We start from the raw sequence: 20,337 nt of genomic DNA on the forward strand, positions 1-20,337 counted from the left end.
CAGTGAATTCTTCAAGTATATTCCGACTCAGCTTCTGCCACAAAAATAGGTTTAAAGCAGGTACCCTATGAAATTTAGAATGAGCGGGAGGGGAAGAAACATAACTGCTGTGGCTGAGTCCTTTGAAAAGTACTTCTAGTCATTGTACTTGTTTCATTCGGAAATACATTATCCCAATACAATACCGGTTCAGTCAAGTCGCGTAGTGCTTCACACAGGTACTTGTGTCACTATGGTACACTCCAGCCAGTAGCGTGAGTCTCTGTCGGCAGATATACTAAAACTCTCACAGGAACAAGTAACGTGTTGTCCCGCGCTATAACCCACACGGCCAATTGAAGAAATTCAATAACGGGACGGGACAGAGCGGCTGGAACTGATGCTAGCTATCATGTCCTTATAATTTCCATACAATTGCCCCAGGGCAAATCTCATTCTTTCTTTTCTGCCAAAAGACTGGCCTGGAGGGAAAAGAAAAAATCCGGTTTTTAGCTAAGGTGAGATCAGAAATTTATTTAATTTAACCCTATGTCTGAAAGCACCGTTGAATTTTCCGAGAATTAGAGGATTTATTTGCTCCTCCTTCAACTGTGATAAGGCTTTTTTCTTTTTTCTTTTTTCTTTTTTTTTTGATTGAGACCTCATCTTTCGGATTCCATTGTAACTCATTAAATAATTTCGTTTTACCAGCGGAGTTCCTTGTTATGAGAGTATGCGAATAGGAGGTGTGCTATTCCAGGTGATGCAACGTGCTGGGGTGACGGTAATAGGGTTGGACCTTGTGCTTTGTGTGTGTCCGACATAAAAAGGCCATTAATTACTTGGAATTTGTGATATCAGATATTAGTACCTCGTACTACGTCTGACCAAAGATATATTTTACTAGACTAAGGGAAGGTCTTCGAGTTTTCTGGTAAACACTGTGGAGTAAACTCCAGTGTAAGAGACCTACCATATATCATCTAGCAGGTAACTTCAGAGCTAGTAGTATGCGATTAGCCTACATGCTCGACAAAATTGTATGATAATGGAAGGAAGACCGTTTAAAGACAAGTCGAAGGAGGCTTCTCACTCAAAAGGTCTCAGACTTGGTACATATCTGACGTGACCGATAATAATGGTTCTCTAGTCCGATGAGATCTTTCCAAATATATGGTCCTGATGTGACATATAAGAAGCTTATATACATGATCTCTTGGGACAGGAATTGACTTAACTTGGGTTTCTTCAAACGAGAAGTGCGGACACCCCTCTCCTCGCATCCTTCAAAGAGCTAACTAATGTTCTATAATGATAGCACCAAAATAATAGCAGAACATCCCCACCGACATATTTCTTAGGATGAGCAAATGATTTCAACCGGGGGCATAGCCAGACTCGGCCTAGCATTACCCTCCTAATAACGGAGGTGATCAAGATTCGAGTCATTGGCGTGTCTATGCTAGTGGTTACGCGTGTCCAGTATTAATTGGCAGCGTAGGGGTTTTCTTTTTTTTTTTTTTTTTTTTTTTTTTTGGGGGGGGGGGGGGGGGGGGTAATGCAAGAACAGGACTTAATTGTCGGATGAAGAGTTAGACATCATTCAATCTGAGGATGTGTAATGCGAAGACCTTGCTACCTATCTTGAGCACGACGTGGGGTAGTTCAAACTAGAGTGGATCATGTGTATTAGGGTTATCATAGGTCACCCGAAAGCGATTAAGGTTTACTCTCGGTTTTGCAGCTACCGTATACTATCTACCAAGGGAACTATTTCTCTACAAATACCTCAAATTGAACCCTTTCATTTTCATTTGTCACACTACTTTCCGTATCTAAAAGGAAATAATATGGACGGGAAGCCAGGCTTTGTTCTGATGCGCGAGGGGCTGTCACTCTTCTATGATCGCTGGGAAAGTAGATAGCATTTGCTATTGGTTAAGAACACAGTAAGTGTTCATAGTACCTTGGGTTTAAAATGTGCCTATACATGTATCTCTAATATCATAAGTAGGGTTACATTATTGGTTCAACTTTTGGCCCAGCCTGGTAGGGGTGAAGGTAAAAGCTCTAGACCTCAAGCGAATCAATGATTTACGACGTCATTATCGGCAGGTTTTCTTTTTGTGCAACGGGGATCATGTCTCAGCTAGAGCAAGCCACTCGATATCTCCAGCCGGCATCACGAAACAAAATCTCCGGATGGAAACCGCCATGTGGTGCTGAAAACATACATGTATGTATGAGCGGCTGGGTCTCGCATGAAAACTTGGCGCAGGAACAGAAATCAGTCTGTAGAGCGATCAATATCAACCAATCAGTAACAACATCTCCGATACATCATAATTGTTTGAGCTTGCGTGTCATCTTTGCTTTTTGTTTCTCATCGCATCTGCATGGCATTGGTCAGGTGAATGAGGTGAGACGTGGGGGCCACATCTTTTTTATTGAGGCTTGAGGCTTGTATTCCATTCAAGTATGGGCACGTCATGAGAAATGCTTCTTATACAGAAGTTCTATAGTACTTAAACTCCATCACCCCTCAACTGTTCCGAAACCAGATATTTATCCACCTCTTCAACTACTACCATCATTATCAGATCTGTCTCTCCCCCGGTGCCCCAGACTCTGGTAATCAAAGAGATATTTCACTGGTAATTATCTTCAATTGCCGTCATTATCAGCCCTTCGCCGGAAGGATTTTCAGACAAAACTATTTGAACCCAAAAACCAGCAGATAAGATGCATTTCAAGGTTTTCCCCCCCTTGTCTCTGATCCAAACACTATCTAACCTCGTTATAGAAAAATTCCTCCCGACTATCCTTCTTCTCACTTCCCCGCTCCCGTCGTCAAGCGGCCGCAGAAAAACCGCCAACACCAAACCCGTACATTCCCACATACGCTGCGCGCTCATTTACCTCGTCGACAACACCGGTACCACTCGAGCAGCGGTACTACGCCCGGCAGAAAAAAGATGATGCAACAACACGAGAGACTACGATGACGATAGCTGAGAGATCCGAAGCTATGCGGCAGCGGGGAAGAGCTCGTGGGCAGATCAATATCGAGCTTCAAATCTAATGAGCGTTGGCTTCTGGGATGCCGTGGAGCTATGGCAGCCCCACCTGGGCTCAGCCCTGTATGCAACCAGGAGTGGGGGCGGGGAATGACAAGGATTGGAAATCCTGCAACCTGACGGAAGGTGGGGGGGGGGGTGTAAATAGCAACTTCACAGTAGAGTAGATTTACTCTTTTAATTTTCTTTAGGAATAATAAATTTATCCCTTCACAACCAAAAGCTTACTCCATTCTGAAACCATCTTCCTCATGCAGCTTTCCGACGATCCCGTTGTATCTTATTCTTTCCCCAAAAAACCTAAAGATAACAACGTCTTCTAAGTAAGGGAAGAGGATCACATGCAAGACACACTCATGCGGGGTTAATTCCTGTTCCTTTTTGAGATCGTGTGTAACGTCAATTAGCCAGATCGGTACATACGTATTCAATTTCCTTGTGTTGAAGTTAGGACTTCATGAAGTCTTTCTGAAGTGGTACTTAGTGGATATTGGTTAGACGCTGTGTTTGAATAATCCAAAAGTGGTATTGAGGTCTGGGGAATACACCCCGCATATCCGACCTCTGGGCTCAAACCAGCCCACAGAGTTTAGCCCGCTGGGTGTGCAGCCCCAGAGAAACTGCATAGCGCAGATTATATTGACGTGTCGATGGTAGCTCCAAGCTAAGAACAGTAGAAAAAAATCTAATGATACCGTTGAAACTAATGCGGAGTCATAGAATATCACTCGGTCTGGAATCAAGTTCTATGTGCGCCTCTCTCTTCTGAGTATCTAGAATTCCTGGATGTTTAGTAGGGATTAATAGGGTACTGGTTGGATAACTGCTCACTTTATTGTGTCCTCACGCCTTCCTGACTCCTGGGTCCCGAGATTCGATGGGTGAACGAAATGGATAATCCTATAGCTAGATGTATATATAAGTCGGTGGCGATCTGCGGGCCTGTACTGGCTATACAGGAATATGGGACTAGAAGTTGGGATAGATTGAGCCAGTGAAGATGATCCGGAGGCGTATTGGAAGTTGTGCTAATGAACAACAGTCGAGTATCCTTAGTACCCTACTAGCGTAACCATTCAGATCTGCAATCAGGTCAGAGCTCTTAATGCGGTGTGATCTGTCGGTGTGATCTATCGGTATGTTATTATAGTAAACTTACGTCTATTCTCTTTGCGCTGTACTAAGTCAACAGTTTGCGGGGAGGTGTACATGTACTCGCTCGTTGATTAAAATGTCGGAAGCCAAATCCCCACACAAAATTCCGATCTTTTTAATTAACGCGCGAGGAGTTGTTGTAGGGTATAACGTAAAATACGAATGCTAGCGATTGACTGTAGTCCGTAAAGAAAAAAACGGCAAACGTTACTACGGTGCTTTAACATGAGGCTTTGCGGTCCTGGTTATGTATTCGGGCGTTGTCTCTATGTAAACTTCGGTATCCGCGCAACACTACGAGTTTTACCAGGTTCTCGTACTAGTAGCGTAGCCCGACGCACTAGTGTTAGTGGTCTTGGCAAGAAAAGAAATTTCCTTCACAATTGCAGGACTACGTGGGCCTGAAATACGCTTTCGCAATTTTCACAAACCAAAGCAGTCCGGTAACCAGAGAGAGTTCGAGACCAATCCCGGAAGTGCTACAGATCAACCTCCCCTAGCCCCGAAATCCGAGCTTGGCGCGGATTCAAAGCCATCCCAGCATCACCGAAACAGGACATCGTGGCCGAGTGGTTAAGGCGACAGATTAGAAATCTGTTTCGTTCGCGAGCGTAGGTTCAAATCCTGCCGATGTCGTGTAGAATCTTTCTTGATGGGCCAGTTTCGTGAGAATGCTTCTTTTTGTTTTTCTGGCCCGGTTGGGCTTTTTCGGGTTGGGTTTGGGTCGTGTGTGCAATGGCTACATACTTGTGGTCCGAGTAGCGGGGATATCGTTTCTTTTGGAGACGTTAATTCATGCTCGTCGTTCTTTATGCTTCTTCGTGTGATATTGTTTTTAATCCTCAAGGGTACGTTTGAAAGAAAACAGTTTGTGGTAAATCCCGGTATACATGGACATATATCATGAACCAGCATTCCTACTACATGTAGTAAAAAGGTCTACTAGCGAGTCGCCTTTATATACACCCACCGGACCGACATCAATACGGAGGAGAGCTCGAGTACTTGTACGCACTTCGTAGTCAGTGTTAGTTAGATTGCCAGAATCAGGATTCCTGGCTATCATGGAATATCACTCGTTTTTACAACTTATCCGACCTTGAGCGACATCACCCCCACGGCGGTATTTTTCGGTGTCCCCCGCGGGGGGGGAGTGTTATGAGATGATCAGCGGGCTAGTTTTGCATCCTTTGAAATTTAAAGTGGAGACTGTGTAGTGTGTCTGGGTAGTGTACAGCCACTCTGCAAAAAAGTGTTTGTGATCTAGGTTTTAATGCCAGTGCGCAGTGTGGCGCACCCGTGGAGTTGATTCATGATGTTATTAGTGGTGAGGTTCAAAGCAACGAAAAAATAGATGATATAGTTGGTGACCTGTATAGAAAAGAAAGTAGGTCATTAACCACCCACCTTCAACATTGATTTTCGGGCCGCCATTGGTCACCAGGAAAGTCTTCTATTGAGGGGGGGGGGGGGGGAGGGGGGTTTTGATGGTCCGCCACGGTTACATATGAAGAAATTTAAATGTCTCACCCCGAAACCGGACTCACAAACACTTTTGCAGAGTGGCTGGTACGCCACACTCACATCAAACCCGTCATCAATTCGATACAAAAAAAAAAAAAAAAAAAAAAAAAAAAAAACACCTCTGAAATGACCGCGTAAGGGGGGGGGGGGGGGCGGGGGGGCAGCGCAGCTAAATCACCCATGATTTCAATAAACTGGGCTACGGGTGTTTTTCGGGGGTGCCCGCTGGATTCGACCGGCTCTAATTGGCTGGAAAATATATACGATCCGGTAACGGAATTTCTTTGCTAAATCAACTGTTGGAGGACCAGATCGGTATTTTGGACGGGAGTGTTCAATACCCCCCCCGCCCCCGCCCCCGCCCCCGCCCCGAGCCCCCCCCCTAGGCCTTCGATCCGCCGCCTACAGCAGGCCATCGACGTGTATATAGCGAGCGCCAACCAGCCAGAGGATCCGAGTGCTACCCATTAATGGCCGACACGAACTCCATCTCCGCTCCGCTCCGAACCAACCGCAGCCCTTGCCGGTAAAGAAACAAACAACCACGGGATAAAACCACTTCGATCTTGCAATACTTAGTATGTACACATACGAATCATCCAGGAGCATTTTACGTCTATTGATGTGGAATGCGATTGAGATGGTACATGCAGGACATTGTTCGCAACAACCAACAGCCAATACAAACCCAACCCTAACCCTGCCACCATCCAAGCCCGAGTGATCTTTCGTGAGTGGTATTATTACCGTTGTAGTTAATAGTCTTCCTAGTATGTAACTGGGTTGACTGGTATGTGCGGTCTAGCTACGATTCTATGGATGCCAGAACCGGTAGGTTCAATGTCAATGGCTTGCGAGGATTATGGTAATGTCAATAGAAATGAGATAACCTATTGTGTCTGAAGGGACGGAATATTGGTAGGAATAGAATGCTACTTCCCCAAGACGCATTCGTGTGTTCGGATACTTTATAACCCCCCCCCCCCAAATCCCCTCGACCACCTCCCCGCTGCATATAAACACCCTTCCTCACACCGCACACCCTCTGCCCCGGCCCCACACACCCACAATGCCCCAAATGCGCAGTTCCCCGCCCCCGCCCCCGCCCCCGCGCTCCTCACCACCCCCCACACCCACACCCCCGGGAATGACAGTCTCCCAATTCTTCACCACCCTGCGCCACCGCCTCGAGATCTTCTCCGCCACCGCCGTGCGCGACACCAGCATCATCCGCTTCCGCCGCGACACACATCTCGAGCGCGACCCCTCCTCGTGGCGCTACGCGCTCGCCATCGCGGCGATGGGCGACTTCCTTACGGGCGTTGCGATGGAGCTGGAGGTTGTGGGCGCCGACGAAGATGCATATGTTCAGGACGACGATATTGCCACCCGCGGGAGCGGTCGTGAGTATGTTCGAGGAGGCGGAGGAGGAGGGGACGACGGGTATGCGCCCGCCCCGGAAAGTGCCGAGAGCGGCAGCGAGGGGCTGATGTCGCCTGTGCTCCCGGGGGCGAGGTATCTGGTGCTGGGGTCGGGGGATGGCGGGGTTGATGAGGATGGGGATGTGGAGGAGGGAGAGCAGGAGGTTGGTGTCTGGGATGGAGGCGGGGTTGTGGAGTCTCCGCTGGTGGTGGCGGTCGCTGCTGGGGGTGGCGGGAGGGGGGGTGGGCGGAAGAGGAAGGCGGGGCGGGAGAGTGGGGATGGCGATGGGGAGGAGGAGGTGGAGGTGGAGGTGGGGCCGGTGAGGAAGTGTCGTCGGAGTGCACGGCTTGCGGAGGGTCGGGGGGGATAAATCTTTGCTGAGGGAATAGGGAGGGGTGTATAGGAGTATGTTGGTTTTGCAGACTTGTTTCTTGTTTCGTCTTTTCTCTCTGTTTAGTTCATCTCCCCTTTCATACCTTATTACAGAGAATACCGTCGCCTGGGTAGCGATGTAAGGCGGGCAAAGTGCGGAGTGAGGCGTTTTGCAGCGAAATAGGAGTTCAGTGTAGACCTTGATCCTAGACGAATCACATGAGGGATGCTCCAGCTCTGTTCGTGAAAGTAGACGAGCTCAATTGAATGATCGTATTGTTATGATGATGACGAAGCAAAGAAGACACCCCCCCAAAGACACAGCACCCGCACTGACCTGCCTGCGCCACAGCACCCACGAGTGATGATCCGTGCATGAGGCTATCACTTCTCTTTATAGCCGCCGCATTACGTATTCCTCGCGCCCACGGGTTTCTCTCATTCCTTCACCAGCGATGTCGACCTCTCTCCTATTCTCTTCTATGACACTTCCATCCATACAACTCCCCACCTCTATCGACATGTACGTACATTCTTCCACCCGTTGACCCACGCCCCGAATAGCGGCTCCGCAATCATTGACCCGCACCTGACTGCACCGCTGCGCACTCCTCCAATAGCCACCCCGATGCCTCGCAACCAACCAGCCAGCCAGCCAGCCAGCCAGCCACAACCACCACCACCACCACCACCACCACCACCACAAAACCTGCTTGCGATCACCGTTAATACGCAAACACACAACCACAACCACCCCACCCCTCCGTCATAGCGAGCCATCCCATATAAGCACCCTGCCTCGTAAGCATCCCAAACCTAACCCTCCCCTCCCAAAATTCCAACATATGCACCCAGCGTGCACGCACAAACACATCACCGCCATCACAGCCTAGGCCTGGTCCACAAAATGCAGGCACCCCCGACCGCCCCAGCACGGCAATACACATACCTCTTCCCCCCGCACCACCGCGACGCCGCCGACCTCCCCAGCACCAGCACCAGCAGCAGCACCCCCCGCACCGCGAGCGAAGCCGTCCCTGCAGAGGGCGCCGCCGAGGAGGAGCCCGAGCGCACGATATCCGACCACGCGCTGTACCTGCTGCTGATGGTGGAGCGGCCGCTGTACGAGGACGTCTCGAGCTCCGACGGGTCGAGCTGCAGCGACGGCTCCAGCTCCAGCTCCAGCTCCGGCTCTGGCGGGGAGGAGAGCGGCGCGGACAAGGCTGCGGAAAGGCAGGGGCCGAAGCACGCAGCAGCCGCGACGAAGCCGTCGCTCAAGCGCGCGCTCAGGCCCGACGAGGCGCCGGAGAAGCGGGGGGGGAAGCGCAAGAAGGTGAGCTGGGCGAAGGTCGTGAATGTAAGGCACTACCCCGAGGACTCGTATCCTGATGGGCGGCGGTTCGAGAGGAGGCATCGGAGCAGAGGAGGGGGGGAGGAGGGGGCGGACGGAGGAGAGGGAGCGGAGGGGGGGTAGAGTGGCCATGGTTGGGGAAAGTGGGTATTTTAATTTTTTTTCTTTTTTTTTCTTTCCATTTCTTATTATTCTCCGCTCTTCCTTTTTTTTTTTCTGTGGGTGGTTATCGTCTTTTGGTATCTATCAACCGGGCCGGGTGGGGGTTCTTTTTTTGTATTTCTGGCGTTTTCACGGTTGGGTTGGGCATGGCATGGCATGGCATGGCATGCATGGGTGGGTTTCTTTATGTTTAACTGCCCGGGGTTTTAATTGTTTCGGGCTGGGATGGGATGGGATGGGATGAAATGCATCATCATGACATGTGGTGAATTGTACTACAGCTCGCGCGTTGCATGATGGACCATTGATTTTTTTTTTTTTGTTAAAGTACTAGCGTAGTGTAATGGGATGGGGACCGATTTTGAAATGTAGCTCGTTCATGGAACGGATTGGGTCTTTGGGGGGGGGGCGAGGTAGAACTTTGGGGTGGCCGTAAGAAATGGGGTTGTGAGATTATGAGATATATCTCTGTCATGGATATGATGGCGAGTAGAGGTCTGTCTGGTTAATGCGCGCGGTTTATCGAGGGATGTGGAGACGGACAGGATTGTATTGTATATAGCGAACGGTCTAGATCTAACTGTATGTACAGAACAAAATATAAGGACAGAGAATGTGTAATTAACAAGAGACCTACATATCTAGTACCCCAAGTACTTAAAGGTTGGTAAAAAACAAAATCCCTGACATCACCATCATGTGACCGTGTAGAATGACTACATAGGTAAAATCAGATCAAATTAAGGCTTTGTATATAATGCTAATATGCTTCACCGGAAACACAATATTGCACCACCTCCGGTATTCTCGGCGCCGCACGGCCCAAACGTGGCGATAAGATCCTCCGAACGCCGTGCCCATACAACCCGCCAGATCCGGGGAGCCATACCCCCCCAGCCAACGCAATATTACAGCAAATCCACACCGTACGCCCATGCACTACCACCACCCAGCACCACTTCCCCATACCTCCCATATCCCACCCAACCCAACCCAACCCAACCCAACCCAACCCACATACACATACACACACCTAGCTCGCCTCCCCAACCAAACTTGAGAGCTGGTACACTAGCCAGATCTACGATCTATGTCCCAGATCCGTATCTCTCAACACCCCTCAGCCAATTCCACCATAGCTACCTCATCCACCTCATCCACACCTCCCACCACGCCGAATTACCCGTCTTACTGTACACGCTCCTGATTAGAAGAGAACGAGCTTTCGGCTGTTGATATATTTAAATCTCTGGTACACGATGCGGAAGCTCTCCAGCTGCCTACCCGGGGTCCGAGTAACGCATCACGTATACCACTATCTCGAGCTGCAGCTCGATCCAAAGCCTGTCTGTCTGTTATCTGGGGACGAGGGGGGGGGCGTGGGAGGGGTGTCAGCCCTACGGCGTTTATATAATTGCATTGCATGGCTAGATCAAGTCTTGGCTGTTCCTGACAAGAGCTCCTAAGTGTAGCTATATGTAGAGTAGTAGCCAATGACAAGAGCTCCTTCCATCGCCGCCCATTCGTGCGGCCATCCCCGGACCCCGGACCTCCGGGGCTCCGGGGACAGCACCTTATCCCCCCGCTGGCGCCGCCGCCGCCGTATCCCCACAAAGTCCAAGCCAATTCCAAGTATGTACATGGAAGTACTGCGCATATTAGATCAGATCCAGATCTTATCACACACCCACCAAACAGCTACCTCCCCCCAGAAGTACATCACGTGACGCACTTCGCAGCCCGACTCCCAACCTCCAACGCAGGTACGGCGACGCTACATGTACGAGCACAACCCCCACTCCCCACACACGTCTTACGTCCCTCCCTCCAGCCATAGAGAAGAGTACGTGTCCTGAACCAAAAACAAGCTCCTTCCCCACACGTTACACCAACTCTCATTGTCGTCAAGGAATAACTCGGAACCGCAATTGTTGGTCACGTGATCACGTTTTCAGCGCTCGTTTCAGGTGGCGGTCCTGGGAGGCAGAGCAGTTAGGTAGCAGTAGATCTTAAGGGATAAGGAGAAATTCATTCTCGTTGTTGCCGCTGTCAGCCCTAGGCAGCAGCAGGATAGGGCACTAGAGACCTATTCGCGAACTGGAACTGGCTGTGTACTTACTGATGTTCATTAAGGATGGTGATCGTTACACGAGCACAAAACAGCACTCGCACAAAACCTACCCACTTCTGCACGTGTATCTCGCTGGAAGAGCGAAGAAGGAAAAAGCGAGCGAGGGAAGAGCATATCAACGTAAGGCATTGCGTATTGGCGGCCATCCCATCCATCCCATCCCATCCACATGCATTCCCATTCCCATTCCCCCGTCCGGTGTGACCGACCGTCGCGTCGGCCTTTCTCTCCGCCGGAGACCAAGCACCGAGCACCGACCGACACGACCACTCCGAGTCGATTGATTCGCAAGGCACACCCTCCCCCCCCCCCCGGAGCGCTCAGTTGCGTTGCGTTGCGTTGGGGTTGGTTGGTTGCGTTAGTTGGGTTCCGTTGCCTCTTCCACCAATCACCCGCTGCGGACACGGAACTCCAGGACTGACTGGCGGCACTGGGCCCTTCCTGGGTCGTTCTGGAAGTCTTACAAATTCATCGTATGGCTGGCTGCGAGATAACCTTAATGCGGCTCTCTTGTAGTCTTACGACGCGAACGCGTTGCCGACCCCACGGGTTGCGATGCAGGGATTGTTGATGGCAGCCGGGGAGGTGGGAGGGCAGGTAGGCAGGCAAGCAGGCAAGCAGGTAGGCAGGCAGGCAGGCAGGCAGGTAGACAGGCAGGTACTTACTCTAGGTTGTAGGTAGGCAAGAGGCAGAGGCAGGGATAAGGTAGGGATGAGGGAGGGGCTACACAACCATAAATTGGTTTTCGCTTAGGAATCAAACACCTCTGCTCCTTCGTTTACGTCAACTTTCCCCTTCCCCTCGATACGACGGACGGCGGAGGAGGCAGTGAGTGGTAGGCAGGCAGTCGGAGGAGTGGGAGTGGTGGTCGACGGAATGTAACCTCGCATGGATAATGGATACGACCGGAAACCGGGGTGTTTTCTGGGAGCATATAAAGCTTCGGCGGTTCCTCCCTTCAAGACTGTACACCCCCCCCCCCCCCCACAACTGGTTACCCTCAGCTCATAATCCGAAATCCTCCTTCGTTCGTGGTTTCTCTTTTTCCTTTCTTTCTTCGGTAGCAAGTAGAACGTATATAGATAGGTATGCTATATGTGCCCCTCCTACCCCCCCGTCTGTGTAGCTTCAGTGAAACTAACACTTTCGACAGAGAAATACACTTAGAGCCAGTAGCAATGTCGCAAAGTCTCACAGCACCTCCATCACCTCCCTCGAGGATGCTATTCTACCACCCACGAACCTCACAAAAGCAACTTTCAATAACACTATTCCTCAATACCGTAGCCACAAATACCTATTGTGGTCCAACTCCTCCTCCGGCTCCGCGAATAAGCAGACTGCCAACGCCGGATATACCAGATGCCCCGGAGGGGATGTTTTCATATTTTGACTTTGATCCTCAACGGAGTTGATTCGAGGTAGGCCCGGTTTTTTATTTTTCCTGCGCGAGACCGGTAGCGTTGTTAGTGCTAACTCCGGCCTTACATAGAACTATGTAGATCTTCACCAGGATCCTCATCTTGGGCGGGTTGGGTTTATTTGATTGGCGCTTTTCTTTCTTTTTGGGCTCAGGCGTTCGGGTTCGGTTCTTGTTTTTGGGCTCTCTCCATCTTCCTTTTGTTCCTGGAGCAGGCGGTCGGTTGGGATTCTCCTTATTCTTCTCATTCTTACCTCATCATTACACTATTATTATTATCTACTCCCCATTAAATTTCAACTCACTCCATATGGCATATCCTGTAAAACTGTATCTATAAACTCCACACACAATATTAGCCAAATCATTGACACAGGAAAAAAGCGTGAAAGCAATTCTCCCCACTCTCTGTTGCAACCCCGCAGCAGCAGGAGGGGAGAGAAAAAAAATTTCTACATCAGATGACACGAACAGAACCACGTCTAGTTGCGTTGCACCCATGACGTACCGACATGAGGCTCAACAAACAGTTGCCAAGATTGCTAGTCGTGGGTGTGTGTACCTGAGCTCTCTGCGGGGAACCACTACCACGATGGAGGGAAGGGTAAAAAAAAAAAAAAGAAGAATGGGGTACCTTAAGCGATGTCTCATGTAGGGGGACAACAAGTGCAGGGACCATTTCATCCGATCTCGTGAAAGTGTGCAGATCGGTAATGACGATAATTGAGACTAGAGGTGAGTTTCAGGTAGGCTCGTGGAATAAAATCTGTAGGCTCGTGAGAGAAAGTGTGCTGGCCATGTAGAGTAAACGATGTCCGTGCATCGTTTATTCTCATGTGAAAGAAGGCTCTGGTGCGCATGGGAGCGGGCGTACGTAGTTGTGTGGTGTATCCTACTTGACAGGTCAGTAAAATAACCACATCTCGGAGCAACTCGACACTAGGAACATGTACCCACCCGACAAGTGTAAAGAGCAATTATTTCTCAAAGGACACCTCAACCCGGCGTCCCAAAGTCTCCGACACAAACAGCGAAGCTCCCATGCAAAGGCCGAGTATCTCCGAACCAGTAACCGTATTTACGGGAATCCTGGTACTACATGGAGCCTATCGGTGTCAGTAGAGTATCGGTGCACGGACAGCGGGAGAGCTACGAAAGAGGACCATCTTCCCTGATTATCATGGGTCCGATAAAAAAAATAATGATATTGGTACTTGTCCAGTGTGAGAGCCCTTATCGTCAGGTGATGTTTCTGGTGCGTTCCAGTTTACCAAAGGACGAACAGTTGGCACCGTTCACTGGTTCTCGCTTGTGAAGGCAGTCTATTCGGGTTGACAGCCAGGGCAGGGGGTGTCCGAGTGATCAGAAGGATGGGAATGTTCAAAGCTGCTGTTTAGCTAGCATTGGACGGTGTTGCAGCTGAGTCGATGCTGGTTAATTTGTCTGGGTTAAGGTCAGCGAGAGAAATGAGGTGCCTTGAGCTAGGGAAAATCACTGAGTGCTCTGAGCTGCATGGTAGAAGTCTCCGTTTTCAGAGTTACCTAAGCACATTTCGATTAGATTTCTGCACAGGATCCAAATGAGACGACGAGATAGGAAGGGTCGGAATGGATTGGTGCCTAATGAGGAGTGGGGAGAGACAGGTACCTGTACACTGTCCTGTGGTACACAGTTGCAGACAAATAACGGGTATCTCATGGGTTAGGGTTACAGAGGATTTTCAAACCTTTTCTTAGTTAAATGCTGTTAGCATATCCTTATATCAAATGTGAGTTCCTTATAGTGCACATGCCATAAGAAGCAAGTACATGTAGTCAGAGAGACAAAGTCACCTTTTCAACCTGGTCGAGTGAGAATTTCAATCAGCCTGCAAATCAATAGTATCTCCACCAAGGTTATTGCCGGGGCTATGGAGCGTCTGCGGCTTCCAAAACCATGCTTTTTTCCTTGTAGAACACCTCCGATACTCAGAAACGGAAGCAAGAGAATGGAAGTAACCATTCCGGGTTGCTGCAATTATGGCTAGCAAGAAAATATATTAAACATAGACATATTCTGTCTATGCCAAGAGCAGCTGTATATCCTCAAGTTGTAGCTTTAGATTGACAAATCTACCAAGCTTGATCATGATCAGAGAGCTTTTAATGAAAACAAAAACGCCTCCCAGAAAATATCAAATATGATGACATTCTAATTGAAACCATTTCTAACAAGGAAAAATACCACCAAACATATCCACCAACTACTTCCCAGCGGTGAAAGTAATCGGACCTTTCTGTCCGAATTCAAATCCAACATGGGGCTTTTGATGGAAGAAGCTTTCCATTCCCGAAGGCTTCTCGGTAACCTTCGCGGAAGGTGTGACCTCCCCGAACAGGGTCAAATTCTTCGCAAGATGAGATTCATGAGCATGCTTGGCCTCCTTTTGCAAGTCCGCCTTACCGCGAGCTCTCATGACCATCATGAGTTCTTCGAGTACATCGTAATGACGGTTGAGAACAGCCAACGGCGGAAGGTCGTCCTCAAACAATTCTTCAAAGTTGGAGCCATGAGTGGCGTTCGAATCAAACGAGTGCACGGACCCGGCTGGCTCAGCAGTCGAGAACATATATCTGGTAGCGGTCAGTGAGAGTTCAGGTTCAGAAATTATATAAGTAATGAGGCATCATACCCGCCAGCAAAGTAATCAAATCCGTTAGCCATGGCATACGTGGAAACCAGCTTCCTGCTCGAATATCAGCATCGAGAATTCATGCACAACGGATCTTGGAGTACTTACACGTTTCTTCTCATTTTATCTTTCTTTACGAGGTAGAAAAATAAGTGATGAAGACGATGATATTAGAATTGGTGAAGGTCGACGAGATCTTTTCACAAGGAGGGGAATTAGCGTTCATAATTAACCTGAGTGCGAGAAGTCATGCAAACTCGGGATTCTTACCGCTTTGCTGTCTCTCAACGGTAGGGCGCAGAACACTTTTGAAATTGAAGTTTAAGAAGTAGGTAAATATCGCTATTCTTGAGGATGATAGTGAAGAAGAAAAGGAGGAGAGGAGAAGAAGAGGAGAAGAGAAGAGAAGGAGAGTCCCAAGAGGCAGGGTGACGAGGAGAAATCATTATGTGCTACGTAGTATATGCTCTCATGTATAGTGCATATACTACGTAGCATTAATAATAATCTTCACCATTTCTACTGCGTACACATAGAGAGAAGTAACGATTCAGGTACTTATTTCAAGAGTCTTGGCATTCGAGTGATAACATGTGAAGCTCAAGTTACTTGCGACAATGAACATTCATACATCTTCTCAAGTTGTCGACAACCTGTAATTGAAAATGTTCATGTATTCTGTATGTCAAGTATAAATCTACATGGAAATGATATATCTTGACAATGAGCAGGTCTCTAAAAGTTTGGGATATGTTCGTGTAAGGTACTGGATAACTGAAAATTCATAAAATTCACCGAAATAAATTGAAACATAACAGCTTTAATTAGTAATTATATCTGAAGCCAAGCTTGCTTGCTAAAGATCATGCTATTTTTCTGTTTCCTCTCTTTTCCGAGATCTTAAGTTTAGCAAATATCGCATCCCATGCTAAGTAAGCTGAACTAGCCCGACCGTACTCAATTACTCGCCCTCCTATCGCTATAGCCCTATGTCCCAGCTGCTCAACGAGTGACTTCCTATCTGGTATCATACACTGCGCAATTACGGACCAGCGCAATCCAATCGATACGGACTTTTCGTGGTGGCAGGTAAACTGGTTATATTCTTTGGATGACTCCTACCACACAAGAATATACCCACGCAGTGGTTCGAATCTCCGAACACCGACTTAGTTAGGAGATACTAATACAGGTGTATATAATTGACATTTCCACTACTCATACGTCCATTTATCAAGCCTATATACAACTGGAAAAAAAGACGATAACCCAACTCACTTGAAAGCATATGAAAGCCCGACACTTTCAAGATAGAGGAAGATCTTCTAAACACCGAACAGATCACCTTCCAGTACTCCTACAACGAAGGGAGAATACCCATCATAACCAATTCACGTACTGGGTGAATATGTTCCATAACCAAGCCAGCCATAAAACCCTACCCCCCACCGACTCGGCCTCGGATGCATCATTTCCGGCATCATCAACTCCGACTCTACCTCACGTCTCCACCGCTGCTGTATCTCCCAAGCAAGCATCGACTCCGGCGGACAATTCGGCACCAGAAGCCGGCTCAATCTCTCAACGATCCTCGAGTCGATCGTCGTATCTACTCTTAGATCAAAGGCCGCTCTGGGCTCGACATTAATATTGGCATTGACTTTGGCATAAGACGCCGGACTTGGGGTATCCCTGGGAGATAGTGGGGTTAATGGAGAGATAGGAAGGTATCGCCTCGCAGCCTCCTTCTCTTCAGCGCGCATAGCGGCAGCGTGGAGGTGGTCGAGGAGCATGCGGCCGCGAGGGTCCCTGAGACGACTGGATGAGGGCTGGACATAGTGAAAGATATCGGGGTTGGGTTTATGGGTGCTGGCGTCGAGATGCCTGCGGTCGTCAGGACTATCATTCCCTTGCCCTTCGTGAACCCAAAACTGGGAGTAGTTGGGTGAGTAAATGCGGGGCGCATTCGATTTGGAGGTGACAGGCTTATGATTGCTAGCGTCGAGATTTATGCGTCCTTCAGGACTATCACTACCTTGCCCTTCGGCAACCCAATATTTCGGGTATTCGGGTGAGTAGATGCGGGGCTCATTCGACCTTGGGGTGATGGTGTATGGGGTCCATTGCGCGTAGCCTGCGGGTAAGTCCAAAAGGGGCTCATTGAACCTCTTGGTTGCAGTGGTCGGACGGGGCAGCCCGCCGCGGACTTTCGGCGCAGGGAGGATACTCTCCACCATATGGCCCAGCAGCACACCAGGCAACTGAGTGGCATATGTATCCTCTGGGTAGACTGAGCTGGGCCATGAAGGTCTATAGTAGTAGCTGGTTAGTTATGTTCGCAGCGCGCTTAGGTTTCCCTAGGTGGGTGAGAGGGAGGGGGAGGGGGGAGGGGAGTCATACGTGTGAGAATTTTGCGATTCGTAGGCCGGAACTGACTCGAAACAGTAACTTTCATTCCCATACATCCCAAAAGGGTCTGAGGAAGCATCCCCATACCCCATTCTTACACCTGGAGTTGGTGTGGGACGAAATGTGGTGCAGTCGGGGGTGTACATGCAGGGAGGAATGTTGGTGGTGAGGTGCACGGAGCGAGGTAAGAGTAAGGGTGGGAGGGGAGTGGTAGTTGTAGTGGATGTATCAGCCTGGTTACACTTCTGCGGCCCTACTGACATACGTAGACTCATCCCTCACGAATAGAATGGCGCTGATGTGGACGTGATCATCGGACAGTCAAGGGCATCACCGGATATCACTCGTGATATGCCAAGACGCGAGATGTGATATTGCCAGGGTATCTTCAGTGTAGTCAATATCAACCCCGCAGGAAATATTCCATCCGCAGCGATTTTTTTGAGCATGTGTTCAATCACATGTAATGCAGTGAAGAGAAGGTAGACGCATCTGGTTGGTCAAGCTACCCGCGTCCCCCGCGGGATATGTTTGCCCAAGCGAGGAGGTTAGGAGGGCTCTGCGGCTTGAGAAAATTATTTATAGGCGACGTTGATGATAATGATGGGACGCACAATTTAAAAATCAAAATCACCTTTAGCGACGGAATGACGTCAAGACCAGAATAAGGACTGAGAACGGTAGCCATGTGGTGTTACGTGTATATATCATGAGGGCACACAACAACAGTAACCGGTTACATGTACAAAAATCTCTAGTACCAATAACGTACGGTATAACTCATGGCTGCACGATATTCAGAATTGAAGCCGTTCCTCGGTCGATTTCCCGGTTGGCCAAGGGAACGGGACCAGGTCAGAGGTACTCTTCGGGTAAAAATACTAGTTTACGTATGTGTTAGGTTTCCCTTTCCGAGGAAATCCTCCTGCTAGCGCGTTGTATCACTGTGCTCTTTCTATCGTAAAAATGCTATCGAGTGATAATTTATGATCCAGCGCTCAAAGGTTGACTTTTTGTTTTTTTGTTTAATTCATTAATTGTATGCAGCCCTTAAGCTATGACAATATCGCACTACCCCAGAACTACCCTACATACATCCACCGCTACTTACAAATAAAAAAAAAAATTAACTATTCAAAAAACAATTTGTATTATCTCTCTTTTCCCACCGCTCAAAGGTTGACTTGGATCTCTTAGATTATCAATTTATTATCCTAGTGTATAGTCTTCCGTTTATAGTACGGAAGAAAGCTACTCGTAATTTTATGGCGTTTCCGAACACGACCAATATTGCATGACATACAAAAAGGTGGATTTGGCGCTTTTTGTATTGTATGATTCAATAGTAGTCGTGTTCAGAAACGTCATGAATTTGCGAGTAATAAACGATACTTGAAGTATTTTATAGCCTGTACGACAAATACTAAGAATAGATGTAAGGACTACTTCTGTATGGTTTATGTGATTGTACGTTCTTGCGAGTACTTCTGGTATCGAAGGTCGCAGAAAAAGGTAGCATTAAAATTCTAGCTAGAGTAATAGCACCAGTAGTTGAATATATAGACTCGGAGGATTATCACTACAGTTAGTTACAGCAAAGATTTGCTATCCAGGACTTCTTAAATTAAGGGAATCGCCCTTCCACATGATTTAATTATGTACTTATTGAAAGTTTTCTTCGTCGTTGGGGATCAAATCATCGGGATCTTTACCCTGACGTTATAATCCCAAGCGAAGGCGTAGTAGAAGACTTTGACTGTTTTTAACATTTAATTCGATATTAGTACTGGGTGATAATGCTCAAGGTCGAGTACGAGATCCAAGTGATATATATGAGACTAGGGAAAAGTGAGATTCTGGTTTATCCCCGTATAAAACCTGTTCACCGCCGGGGTGTTCATGAGCCGTTTTCAGGGCCATTACTGCCTCTTTGATCTCTTGCTAATCTTGGGCTATTGGTCTAAGTTCGAAGCAATATGCTATTACCTGGGAGGGGGATATATACATTCCCGGCGACATGTAGTACCATCAGCACATGAGAGCCAAAACAATTATCTATCGCAGCACCGTGGGTCCAACCCTAGAAATAAAACCCACTACAGAAGTGTATTTTCCCGCTTCAATCCCAATTCAATTTCATCAACGAACACGTCTTGATACTCCTGGCGGGATTCCTTGCCAAGTACTTGGCAAGGCGGGAAGATGTGGCTGCCCGGAGGAGAGTGAAATCTCGCTGGGGTATATTTCGCCAAGGATGACACGTCCCTCGTGAGAAGGACCACATGGTATCGATCGCACAGTGCAGAGATTACTTTCAGTCTCTTACATGTCTTTTTCTGCTGTTTTCCCATCAATTTGCTTTTTTCGTCTTATCTGCTTTATCTAGGGGGAACATAAACTCCATGCCTTACTTGATATTTTCTATGATTACCACAGGAAAGTCACATATTTCCTCCACCTTTTTGTAGAGCTGTATACTCTTCCTTCTGTCAGGTTTGTTCTACGATAGAGGCAAGCATGGGATTAAAACGAATTGATTAATTCTTCACACAGGTCGGGACAGAGCTCTAATATAGTAAGCCAAGATATTCCATAAGATGAAAGGAGATAAAAGCCAGGCTTGGCAGGCATATGTTCACACGCAAGTCAGGATGATTGTCACAG

General features: G+C 48.3%; 5 protein-coding genes across 5 annotated transcripts; 3 read left to right on the plus strand and 2 right to left on the minus strand.

Moving 5' to 3' along the window:
* Positions 1-2,721: 2,721 nt before the first annotated feature.
* H6S33_001951 (uncharacterized protein) lies at positions 2,722-3,061 on the plus strand (the record flags this gene model as incomplete). Its single annotated transcript, XM_044833752.1, has 2 exons — positions 2,722-2,733; positions 2,783-3,061. 2 exons carry the CDS (start codon positions 2,722-2,724, stop codon positions 3,059-3,061), a joined length of 291 nt encoding a protein of 96 aa, XP_044693094.1.
* Positions 3,062-6,813: 3,752 nt separating this feature from the next.
* H6S33_001952 (uncharacterized protein) lies at positions 6,814-7,527 on the plus strand (the record flags this gene model as incomplete). Its single annotated transcript, XM_044833754.1, has 1 exon — positions 6,814-7,527. One exon carries the CDS (start codon positions 6,814-6,816, stop codon positions 7,525-7,527), a length of 714 nt encoding a protein of 237 aa, XP_044693095.1.
* A 909-nt stretch (positions 7,528-8,436) lies between these two features.
* H6S33_001953 (uncharacterized protein) lies at positions 8,437-9,003 on the plus strand (the record flags this gene model as incomplete). The annotated part of the gene is made up of 1 exon (XM_044833755.1): positions 8,437-9,003. The coding sequence occupies one exon, from the start codon at positions 8,437-8,439 to the stop codon at positions 9,001-9,003; it is 567 nt and encodes a 188-aa protein (XP_044693096.1).
* Positions 9,004-14,835: 5,832 nt separating this feature from the next.
* Positions 14,836-15,386, minus strand: H6S33_001954 (uncharacterized protein; the record flags this gene model as incomplete). Its single annotated transcript, XM_044833756.1, has 3 exons — positions 14,836-15,205; positions 15,265-15,318; positions 15,373-15,386. The coding sequence occupies 3 exons, from the start codon at positions 15,384-15,386 to the stop codon at positions 14,836-14,838; spliced, it is 438 nt and encodes a 145-aa protein (XP_044693097.1).
* Positions 15,387-16,655: 1,269 nt separating this feature from the next.
* H6S33_001955 (uncharacterized protein) lies at positions 16,656-17,819 on the minus strand (the record flags this gene model as incomplete). The annotated part of the gene is made up of 2 exons (XM_044833757.1): positions 16,656-17,574; positions 17,665-17,819. 2 exons carry the CDS (start codon positions 17,817-17,819, stop codon positions 16,656-16,658), a joined length of 1,074 nt encoding a protein of 357 aa, XP_044693098.1.
* Positions 17,820-20,337: the final 2,518 nt, after the last annotated feature.

This window comes from Morchella sextelata (genome assembly GCF_020137385.1).
Source record: "Morchella sextelata strain SCLS chromosome Unknown scls_12, whole genome shotgun sequence".
Classification (NCBI taxonomy): Eukaryota; Fungi; Ascomycota; class Pezizomycetes; order Pezizales; family Morchellaceae; genus Morchella; species Morchella sextelata.